The sequence below is a fragment of the Coffea arabica genome, chromosome 5e, assembly GCF_036785885.1.
Source record: "Coffea arabica cultivar ET-39 chromosome 5e, Coffea Arabica ET-39 HiFi, whole genome shotgun sequence".
In the NCBI taxonomy this organism is placed as follows: Eukaryota; Viridiplantae; Streptophyta; class Magnoliopsida; order Gentianales; family Rubiaceae; genus Coffea; species Coffea arabica.
The window spans coordinates 45,441,553-45,453,864 of record NC_092318.1 but is presented as its reverse complement, the minus strand read 5'-3'; the positions used below and the strand labels follow the sequence as shown (position 1 = coordinate 45,453,864).

The 12,312-nt window shown below is 34.9% G+C and overlaps 2 protein-coding genes and 1 non-coding gene across 3 annotated transcripts; 2 read left to right on the top strand and 1 right to left on the bottom strand.

Annotated features, from left to right (window-relative positions):
* Positions 1-1,713: 1,713 nt before the first annotated feature.
* LOC140007066 (aspartic proteinase CDR1-like) lies at positions 1,714-3,090 on the top strand. Its single transcript, XM_072049766.1, has one exon. It carries the CDS (start codon positions 1,714-1,716, stop codon positions 3,088-3,090), a length of 1,377 nt encoding a protein of 458 aa, XP_071905867.1.
* A 6,233-nt stretch (positions 3,091-9,323) lies between these two features.
* On the bottom strand, positions 9,324-9,430 carry LOC113720293 (small nucleolar RNA R71). Its single transcript, XR_003455261.2, has one exon. It is a non-coding gene; the product is annotated as a small nucleolar RNA R71 (small nucleolar RNA).
* Positions 9,333-11,339, top strand: LOC113720291 (uncharacterized). Its single transcript, XM_027245208.2, has 3 exons — positions 9,333-9,522; positions 9,751-11,055; positions 11,137-11,339. The coding sequence occupies exons 1-3, from the start codon at positions 9,333-9,335 to the stop codon at positions 11,337-11,339; spliced, it is 1,698 nt and encodes a 565-aa protein (XP_027101009.2).
* Positions 11,340-12,312: the final 973 nt, after the last annotated feature.

The window sequence follows — 12,312 nt, the reverse complement described above, 5'->3', positions numbered from 1 at the left end:
GGATGCGAGATGCTTACTCCACAAAGATATGCAAAAGTTTGTTTAAGTACAACTAGCAAAAACATAAATTTTCTAATGTTGAACGGAAAAAAACCAATTACAAAATAATTTTTTTGGCTAATCACTTGTTATGATGTTCTTGTTCGCAACAACCCAATAAAGAAAATCATTCAAATTACATTGTTTAAGATATTTTCGACTTTTAAAATCTAACTAATGTGTACAAGTATTTATAAGAGTCAATATGAAAAGCTGTTCACCTTCAATCAAGTTCCTAAACTCTGCCATTGATTCAATAATTTATATACCTAAAACATTTTTCTTTCCTTTGTATCAAGTTTTACTGGCCGTCCTGGTTGATGAACTAATCAAATCTTTCAATCTCATAACCTGTAGTAATTAACATGTTTGTTACGATTCTTTTATGGTTTATGATTCTTTTATGATTTATATCTTTTGGATCAATTCTATAATCCAATTTTTACTAACTGAATTCTCCAATCACGTGGCCTTGATCAACTGAATACTTTCAGGCAAATCTTGTACCCTATCTCTTTGACAGAGGAAAATACATAGTACTAAACTCGTAGTTTGACTTTGATACTAATCCTAAAATCCAAAATTAGGATTTAAAGATGTTAATCCATAGGATTATAGAATTGAAGGGATAAAATAATCACTTAAAATAATCACACTATTATTGAAATTTTAAACAATGGGAGAAAGTTTACACCACAATAAAAACAACCACATAAGAAATATCATACTAAAATGGCAATTACTAAGTATGAAATCTGCTAAAAAATACAAATAAATAGATAGAAACTCCTAAATTTGGTTCAGTTTTGCCAAAAAGAAGGCTCATTAGCAGCCTTTTGATGAATCAAACCATAACTAGGAAAAGACATTCGTTAGCTTTCTATTCTAGAGAAACATAGGTGACATACACCGAATTCAAAAAGTGAAGGCAAATAACCTCTTCGTTTACCTTGCTATCTTTCCTGCCGGAAAAGTGCAATGCTACATATTTACACATCACAATATACGAATAGTATTATTTTTATAGGGCTTGTTCTCATTTGTTTCAAATTTTTATACAAAGATGTATGTGGAAAATAATAATGAGCAAAAGCGACTATTTAATAAATTCTAAACTTTAATTTTTTTGCTATTAAAGAAATCTAACAGCTAAGTGCATAAACAAACGAGAACATTATAACAATTGATTATCCAAAATTAAAATTTTGTAATACGGTGAAGCAATGAACCGGAATTCCTTATGTGTATATATATACTTGAAATGGAAAACAAAAAAGCATTATTGTCCAAAATAAGACTGTAAATAAAAAAAAGGGCAGCCTTGAATGCAGATTCTTTTGCAGTCTCAAATTCTCTGGGACTTGGTTTGAATCAATCAAAAAGGGCAGATAAGATGAATGAACAAAAATAATGGTAAGTAGTAAATTATTGAATGTATTAACTGTATAAAATATTTGGATACAGTTTCTTGCGTAAGGACGTGACTAGATTAAGATTCATAGTGATAGATGAAACAGGAGTCACTTGAGGAAAATGAATATATGCATTTATATGTAATGCTGGCCATTTCTAGTGCACTATGGGCTATATAAGACGACATTTTTTTACATAATTCATATGTACCTGATATATTAGGTACCTCTAGCTATCTATCACTCTCAAAATTTCTCAGCGATGGCCGGAAATTGTCCAGTACCTTTTTCTTCATTTTCTAAGTTATCCCTTTTAGTCTTCATCAATTTAATTCTTTATCCCTTCACTGAAGGACAAACTAGTGGCTTTTCTACTCATCTCATACATCGTGACTCTCCAAAATCCCCCTTGTATAACCCCTCCGACTCCAACTATGAAAGGCTTCATGAAGCTTTTCATCGTTCCTTTGCTCGAGCCCAGTATTTCAACAAAAGAATCTCCCACTCTCGTTCCAAGCTTCTGTCACATTTTTCTTCTGATTCAATCCAGTCCAACATTACATCCGTCAATGGGGAGTACCTCATTAAAGTATCTATCGGAACCCCAGCTGTTGATGTCCTGGCCATTGCTGACACAGGTAGCGATCTTACGTGGATACAATGCCGGCCCTGCATTCGATGTTTTAAGCAAGATGCCCCTCTTTTTGATCCTAGTAAATCAACGACTTATGAGCAAGTATTATCATGCCGCGCTCCGTTGTGTCGTTTGGATCCTGGAATTACAGTTTGTTATCCTGGAAATATATGTGGGTATGGAGTTGCATATGGAGATAATTCTTTTAGTGATGGGGATCTTGCTACGGACACTTTTACGTTTGAATCAAGTTCTGGCGGAAATATATCAATTGCAAATGTTGCTTTTGGTTGTGGGCACGAAAATGGTGGCATCTTCGGGGTAACTTCCTCTGGGATAGTTGGACTATCACGTGGAGCATTGTCAATTATAAGGCAATTGAATGCATCAATTGCTGGTAAATTTTCCTATTGTTTGACTCCTAGAAACTCGTACATTTCAAGTAAGATCCATTTTGGAACACACGCTGTTGTTTCAGGCCCTGGAGTAGTTTCAAATACGTTGTTCAAGAAAGCTGGAGATAAATTCTACTATCTCGATTTAATTGGCTTCAGTGTTGGAAATGTAACGATTCGAAACCAGGGTTTCACCAAGTTGGATAATTCTTCCCCTAATGATGGGGGTAATGTCGTACTTGATTCTGGAGCAACACTAACGTATGTCCCCAGGCAAATGTACGAAAATTTTGAAACAGGAGTAATTGATTTAACAACGGGTACACGGGTTCCTGATCCAGGTACTGGTGCCAACTTCAGACTTTGCTATAATAAGTATAGCAACCTCCAATTTCCCGAAATTGTTGCTGTCTTTTCTGATGCTGACCTAATAATACCTCCAAACAATATATTCGTCGAAGTCTCTAAGGGGGTGGTCTGTTCGACTATAGTTCCAACTGATGGTACTCCAATTCTTGGAAACCTGCTGCAGATAAATTTTCTTATTGGATATGATCTTGTTAACGGGATGGTCTCCTTCTTGCCCACTGATTGCACCAAAAATCATTAAAGACTGCTATGCTTTTGATGTGATGATATTTATTATGATAGGCTTCTCAAGTTTTGGTATTTGTATTGTGCTACTGCTCCTATTTTGGGATTAATAATTCAAAAACTCATCTTTCTTGGATGCTATATCTATCATCTAACATTGTGCCCCTTCAGCTGTATCTTTTTTCATTTTGTTCCTCCTTTTAAGTATCTGGAAGCACATTGCTAGCCCGATTCAAATTCAAATATTTTTATCTCATGTACTTAAAATCACCTACAAGCGATAATTAGGTTTTGAAATGAAATTAATTACAAAAAGAGGGAATACAAAGAGACTTTTAAATTAAAGAGATAATCAAGTGTTTAGAATTATTTTAGGACAGGAGATTATGAGGGAATGACGTGTTCACTATTATGAGCAGCTCAAGTTTAATGAACCAAGTGAAGCAATATCTTTGTAAAGAAATTGGTATTAGTTACTTTCAATGGTGTGATCCGATGTGTTGTTTACACATGATCTAAACGAGAAATGCTTATAAAAATGTTTATGGCCTAAACACTACTAGGAGGCTATTTTTGGCGAAAATTTTTTCAAATGCTCTCAACCCCTACGTACGTTCAGAAAGTATAAATATTGTTAAATGGGACAAGTTCTTGGATTTGGCATTTAGAATGGTAAGTGTCATGAGATTCAGAAGGGTATAGGTACAAGGACTATTATAAAGAATAAAAAGAAATAAGGGGCAGGGTTGCAACCATCCATGAAGGTTGAGGGCCTCTGCGCGCGCGTATACACACATATATATGTATGTATATATAAAATTTAAATTACATACTGTACATCATTTTCAACATCATGTGCGGAATTTAAAGAAATTATTTTGTATTTACATTGTATTGAAAGTGCTTGTATACTTGAAGAAAAGATTTAAAACCATCCCTACCCCCTGTTCAAAATAAAGGTCCTGGTCAATGAGTAATAAAAAAAGCGATGAAGATACTTACCCAAAAAAATGAAGAGATAAAGATAGAATAATTTTGGTAAGTAATCAGTGAAATTAAATAGCTTTATTGTAGGCTTTTGCTGTCCTCCATAATAGGTAAACGCATTTCTACGAAGTGATTAGGAGAAATTTCAAGAAAGGTGAAGATCTATAGGACATAAAGTATGATTCTTGATAAGTGAATATTTAACATACATTTTGTACAAGTTTGGCATGAACTTTAGGTATATTTTGAGGAGATTATAGCTATATTTGAACTCTTTTTGGTGATAATTGTTTAAATATTGTTTAAGTGTTCAAAATTTGATAAATGAGTGGATTAATGTGTTAATTTTGTGAAATTGTGAAGGGTATTGATATATGGAATTTATGCACGAGATGACGAAAAATGTAAGGATCATCTGGAGGATAAAGTACAAGGATACTAGGAGCAAAAATGAAGAAAAAGGAAAGAAGTAAAAAACTGGAAATTAACCATCACAGATCCTCGGATCCGTGTGAACAAATGGAGATCCGAGCCCTCGTCTGTACTTCTGGAGCAGTGCATCCGAGGTCATACGATCCGAACTCGGATCCGTAAGAGAAAGGCCTCGGATCATTCTTCACCCCTCGGATCCGATGTTCGGATCTGCCTCTTTCTTCTGCAAGTGGCACAACCGTTTTTTTCTCACTTTTCACACAACTTTCCAGCTATCTTGGGTGAGAGAATTCGGTGGCACATGCTTTTGCAACAAAAGGGAAGACAAAATGAGTTATTAACAAGTCAAAATAACATTTCTTTTGACTTTCTTTACAAAATCTAAGTGGTTGGAATCATGAAGGAGAAGAAAGTGTCTTTCTACCACCTTTTATGCAGAAAAGGAAAAAGAAGCCAGGAGAGGACCATACGTAGCTAGTTTTTCTTCTTGTAACATTTCTTTTTCTCTCTGGTGAGAAGTTCTTGAGGAAGCACTTGGAGACTTAACTTGTAATCATCTTGTACAAGAAATAGCAGAAATTTGAGGGCTTCACCATTACTTGGCTAAGCTTTCCTTTATCTTTCTTGTACTTGTACTTAATGATGTTTTGCATTAATAAACTTGTGAGTTTGATTGTTATATCATTCATGAGTAGCTAAACTTCTTTGTCTAGGGAGTAGATGAAACTTATGGCTAAATGATATGAATTGAACGTGATTTACACTTATTGTATCTTGTATTAACTTGTCTATTTGTGCAGTTGTAATTACCTGTTGTTGTGTGATCACCAATAGCATGTTTATAGTTGTTATTAGTCAATGAGAATTGGTAGTAACAATGGAAAAACATGAGTAGAGCTTGAGTTGTATGTTCATGAAAATAGAGATACACTTAAGTGGATTATCTAGCATTTCATGAAGGAAAACAGGGTAGAACTAGTATTTCACCATGAAAATAGGGAAAATTGGACTGCTCTAGGCCATTTTATCATGAGAATGAGATTTGGTAATATTGGAAATGAATCCCTGGTTTAACGAGAATAATAACAAGAGGTAAAACTATTCATTTAGTCCACTTTTAAGGGGAGACTCTGTCAAAATTTTTCCAAAACCTTATACATATATATGTTATTAACTATAACAAATAAATAAAATTTTGTCACTTATCCTTTTAAAATAAATATATGCGGTTTTAATACTTCTTTTCTCATGAAATTTGGAAATGATTTTTATGTGATTATAATTTTTACATCTATAGGAAAGTATATCTAGTAAAGTGGAGAAAATTATGCCTACATTTTGTATATTTGATGAAAATTCTTCTTTTTATCTAATTTTATAAGATAAGAAATTAATATGGTTAATAAGTGTCATACTCTTTTTATCCTAGTTCCTTTTTCCAATTTCATCTAAATATAGCAATTGTGAATTTTAAAGTACTTGAAAACCAATAAATTGCTACATTTAAACATTTAAACATGCTTAAACAATCATAATAATCATGAATAAAATCAAAAATAGCCATGAACCTCATCAAATTTTCGAAATTAAAAGATGTCAGATAGCTCAGGATAAAAAATATGAACTTCTAAAATCAAAAGATTTGATGAAGAAACTCTCGTACCGAGTAACCGGGGGTTGGCATCTACAAATGTCGACATTCGCGTAAAAAGTTACTTGAATTAAGAGTATGCAAAGCAACTTGAGTATGTGAAATGTTGAGTAACCGGGGATCTGCATCTAAAAATGTTGATCTTCGCGTCAAAAGGCATTTTTCACAACTTAAGTAATATTTAACCCTTAAAATATATAAAAATAAATAAAAATAAATAAAAATAAATAAAAAGTAAACTAAATCCCTCTTTAAGAAAAATAAGAAGTTGATCATGAGATTAGTTAGCATCTTTATTGACTATAGGAGTTGCTTGCTTGCGAAATTGGATAAAAATAAGAAGTTGAGTTGAATTGGTAAAATTATGGTATACTTGGCTCTTCTTTGCTTGATATTATGAGTACTTGAACTTAATGGAAAGATCACATAAGGGTTATTTACCTTGATTCAAGGAAATGGAGTTGAAATACTACATATGTCTATTTTCAATTTTTTTTGGATCATTGATGGTTAGAATTTTATATTGCTTGAGGACAAGCAATGATTCAAGTGTGGGGGTATTTGATAAGAGTTTATTTTACGTATTTTTAAGTGCATTTTATTAGTTAATTTTGAGTTGATTATTTAGTTTTATAAATAAAATAAAGAGGTTTTTGGTAAAATTATATATTTTTGGTAACAGTGGATAATATTGCATTTCTATTGATTTTAATGGTAAAAACTTCATTTTTATACAGGAATGATGATTCAATCACCAAAGGATGTCAAATGAGGTAAAAATAGAGATTTGGTGATGAATTCAAGTGGCAACAAGAAGAATGAAGTGAAAAACGTTCAAGTGAGGAAATGCAATACAAGTCAGTTTTGACACTCTTCAGTATTTTGACCATATCTGGAGCTACACTTATCGGATTGAGGTGATCTTTATACCATTTTAAAGCTAAGAAAGAGACCTACAATTCGTATGAAGACATCAAAATCCATTTCTGCCATCTTCATGGGCAAAACGTTGGAATACAGAAGCTGCATTCTGTGGTCGGAAGTTAAAACAGAGGTTTGAACAGGTGACAGTATTTCGATCATATCTCAGGCTACAAAGCTCCGATTTGGATGATTCTTGAAGCATTGGAAAGCTAACTCAAAGGGCTACAACTTTTGTGTTTTGCACAAAAGCTAGTTTGGCCTTTATCATGGAGAAAATCGCAGTTGAAATAAGGCCAGAGTGAAAACGCGAGTAGACAAAACGCGAGTTTATGCCGCGTTTTGTGTAGGCGCGTTTTATAGCCGAAATTCTGCAATTTGACTCAGCCAATTCTCTTGTGTTCATACCACTTTCCAGCTATAAGATAAAAGGGAATTCGGTGCACATGCTTCAGAAGTCAAAAGGGCAAGAAAGGTGGCTTATTTTCAAGTCAAAAACATTGGTTATTGACAATTATAACAAAGTTAGATTTGGGGAATCAAAAGTTGGAATTTGACTTGGAAAAATGGAGCCTTTGAGTAGTTTTTATGCAGAGACATTGAGGGAGGTCTGGACATCCATTCGTAGCTTAGCTTCTTACAGAAAAACATATTCTCTCTAGCTAGGTACTTGCAAGGGGCAATTGAGGTTTCATCTTGTAATCATCCAAGTTCAAGACAAAGGAGATTTTTGGAAGGCTTTACCATATCTTGGCTAAGACTTTCTTTATTCCTCTTGTATTTGTAATTCATGATGATTTACATTAATGAAGTTATGAGTGTTTCATCATTCATGAGTAGCTAATTTCCTTTATCTAGGGAGTAGATGAAGCTTATGGCCAAATGATATGAAGTGATTGTGATTTATGCTTGTTATGTCTTGTATTAACTTATCTACTTGTGTATGTTGGATTACGTGTTGTTGCTTGATCACCAATAGTAGGTTTATAGTTGTTTTTACTCATTGAGAAATGGTAAAAATAATGGAATGACACAAGTAGAACTTGAGTTGTATATTCATGAGAATAGAAATACATTCAAGTGGATGAAATCTGCATTTCATGTGTAAATAAGAACAGATTTAGTATTTACCAAGAGATTAGGAAAAACTAATCTGTTTTAACCCATTATTATCATGAGAATGTGAATTTGGTATTTCTGGAAATGAATCCTTGGTTAAACAAGAGCAGTAACAAGTGTTGAATTAATTCATTTTAGATCTTTTGTGTCATAAGTGGAATCTACATCCCTAGATCTTAATATTTAGTGAATTCTACTCCCCTTGAGAAATTGCATTTATCTATTTAAGAATTTTTGTAGTTGAATTAAAATCTGAAGTTTCTGCTCAAATTAATTGTAAGTCTAAATAATAGAGTAAATTAGTATCTAATAATTGTTTTAATTGCTCCTCGTGGGATCGACCCGATACACATCTTGTACTACAATTGCGACCTGTATACTTGCAGTCCAACGGGTGTAAAATCGGAATTAAACTTGCACTTAAAGTAAAAACCCGTCAAGTTTTTGGCGCCGTTGCCGGGGAGCGGCAATATTAGAGCCTAATCATCTTTATTAATTTAGACAGCTTTATTTTTTAGATTATATTTAATCTTGTATTGTAATCAGTTTTTTTTTTTTTACCATTGAAGTTGCATAATATCCCTTATTTCTGTTTGTAGTGTATGCACCGGGAGTCTCGAGAAGTCGCACCTTTCAATCCAGAAATTGAGAGGACACTACGTAGGCAAAGGAGGCACACACAACAGCAAGAGGAACAAGAGATTTGGCAACCGATAGAGGAAATTTTGATAGAACTACCATTTGAAGAAGAAATGGCTGAAAATGAAGCAAATAGGCGAGTTCTACGAGATTTTGCTCTACCGGGAACACAAGGATCTCAAACAAGCATAGTAAGGCCTACGGTAAATGCTAACAACTTTGAGATTAAACCATCACTTATCCAAATGGTTCAACAATCTCAATTTGGAGGTAATGCAGTAGAAGATCCTAATACACACTTAGCTACATTCTTGGAAATTTGTGATACAATTAAAATGAATGGAGTTAGTGATGATGCTATAAGGCTAAGATTGTTCCCATTTTCATTGAGAGATAAGGCCAAACTTTGGCTACACTCTCATGCTCCTAATACTTTCACCGGATGGGATGATTTATCAAGAGCATTCTTAAATAAGTATTTTCCACCAGGAAAGACTGCTAAGCTTAGAATGGATATCACTAGTTTTAGTCAATTGGAGGGAGAATCATTATATGAGGCATGGGAAAGGTTTAGAGATTTGCTTCGGAAATGTCCACATCATGGACTACCTGAATGGTTAATCATACAAACCTTTTATAATGGTTTATCTTTCTCCACTAAAACTATTATTGATGCAGCCGCAGGTGGAGCTTTAATGGGTAAATCACCCCAAGAAACTCAGAATTTGATAGAAGAAATGGCCGCAAATAACTACCAATGGGCCAATGAAAGAGGTAATACGAGACGTCACGCAGGTATGATAGAAATGGACACTCTCAATATGCTGAGTGCTCAAATGAATAATGTGATGAAATTGCTAAGTAGACAAGGTGGAGTTGGTCCAAGTTCATCTAATGCACACGTAGCTTGTTGCTCTTTCTGTGGAGGTGAACATGATATTAATGAGTGTGTTGATTCTGAGCTGGTACAATTTGTCAATAATTACAACCGAAATGCCCCAAATAATCCCTACTCGAATACTTACAATCCGGGGTGGAGAAATCATCCAAACTTTGGATGGAAAGATCAAGGCAATCAACAAAGGCCAACCAATCCGCCGGGATTTCAACCAAGGCAACCACAGGCTGAAACTAAACCAAGTTGGGAGATCGCGGTGGAAAAACTTGCTAAGGTGACTTCGGATAGATTCGAGCGAGTTGAGGGGCGGTTGGACCAATTTGCTGGGATGTACAGAAACTTGGAGGTTCAAATTGGTCAAATTGCCAATGTGATCAACAATAGAAACCCTGGTGAATTACCAAGTAAAACCGAAGTGAATCCGAGAGAGCATGTCAATGCAATCATTCTTAGAAGCGGTAAAACGGTTGAGGGATTCGATTTTGAAAATTCAGGTGGTGAAAAAGACAAGAAGCAAGCAATTGAAGGGGAGCAAGAAAGTCAAAATGATCATGTTATCATTGATATTGATGCACTTCATCCCAAATTAAATTCTAATGTGATACCTTTTCCTCACAGGTTGAAGAAAGATGGACAGGATCGGGAGTTTGAAAAGTTCTTCAAAATGTTTAAACAATTGCACATTAACATTCCTTTCATTGATGCTATAACACAGATTCCCTCTTATGCACGTTTCTTGAAAGACATCATGTCAAAGAAGAGGAAAATTGTAGATAATGAGATGATAGCATTAACGGAAGAGTGTAGTGCATTGATTAAGAATAAACTCCCTCCTAAATTGAAAGATCCGGGAAGTTTTTCTATTCCTTGCACTATTGGTCAATTGCATTTTTCTAATGCTTTATGTGATTTAGGTGCAAGTGTGTCACTTATGCCGTTATCGGTTGCCCGGAGATTGGGACTTCAAGAGCTAAAAGCTACCAATATTACATTGCAATTGGCGGATCGGTCAATCACACATCCCATGGGTATTTTGGAAAATGTGCTCATAAAGGTAAGACAATCTATAATACCTGTGGATTTTGTTGTCTTAGATATTGAAGAAGATGTGAGAATGCCAATTATTCTAGGACGACCGTTTTTAGCCACTGCACGAACTATAATTGATGTAGAAAAAGGCAAGCTTATATTACGGGTTAATGGTGAGGAATTGGAATTCAATTTGGATAATAAAGAAGGGAGTATAGAGCCTACTGCTCTTGTGTCTAATATGCCATATGATGAAAAGGTCAACCAAGAAAGGACCGAAGAAGTTAAATTTATAAATGTCCTTGGTACTAACTTTCATGGTGTAGGAACAAAGGAGGAGAAGATAAGGATGGAAGTTGGCTTAATAAATTCTTCATTCCATGAAGAAAATGGTGAAAAGTTGAGCCAATTCAGAAAAGACAAGCAAAATCCACTCCAAGGTGAAGTTGAGCCTCTCTATGACAAGTCTAATATTCCTCCTTGGCATTTGAGGAAATTGGACTATGAAGATCAATGCATGGTTCACCACATAGTGGATTGGTTCGGGAGTTTCGACCCATGGGGAGAAAATCTCTCTCTAATGCTCTAAAGTGATTCAACTTTTTCAGTCGAGCCAACGACTATAAACAAAAGCGCTAATTGGGAGGCAACCCAATATTTAGGTTATATTTGTTAACTTGGTGTGATTTTGTGGCTTGAATAAGTGTTTTAGTTAATTTGTTGTTTTTGTGTGATAGGGTTGGCAAATGGAAGCAAGAATGACCATTTGAGGTGAAAAGGGCAAACTTTGATCAAGCAACTCAACCCCTCGATTTGCATTAAAGGTGTTTTTGATTCATTATAAAGGGGTAAAATGCATGTTTTTAATGTTTTACATTTGTTCCAGTCATTAAAATTGGCAAACAAATGATCTATGGTGCATTTTGAGTCATTGGGGTACCTTTTGTAATTTTTCAAAAGTTGAAATTCTGCTAAAAATCGAAGCAGAAAACGCGTTTTCAAAGAAAACGCGACTACAAGTCGCGTTTCTCATAATCGCGTTTTCAATTCTGCGCCTGCAGAAAAGAAAACACGCCTTCAAAACGCGACCTAAAGTCGCGTTTTAATGGAAGTCGCGTTTTCAAGCCTGGATCAAGGCTCAAAAACGCGACTTCAGAAACGCGACTCGAAGTCGCGTTTTCCATCACAGTCGCGTTTTCATTCCTGCAAGATTTGTGCAGGAAACGCGACTTCAAAAACGCGAGTTGAAGGCGCGTTTTTAGTCGCGTTTTCCGTGTCTGAATATAGCCTTCAGAAACGCGATTTCAGCCTTTCTTCTTCATTTCTCCAATTTTTCCAGCCGCGTTTTTCCCTCTTCCTTCTACCCAACTCACAAATTTTCATTTATACTCCATAATCTTGCTAGAAATCATCACCCCAATACCTTTTGAGCTTCATACAACCTTTTTAACCGATTAAAATCCAAGAAAAACACCTAAAATCAGGTTTTTGAGGGATTGAAGGTTAGGGTTCTTAAACTCTAATTTCTTCAATTGGAGGTCAATTGGAGGTTGTTTCATAGG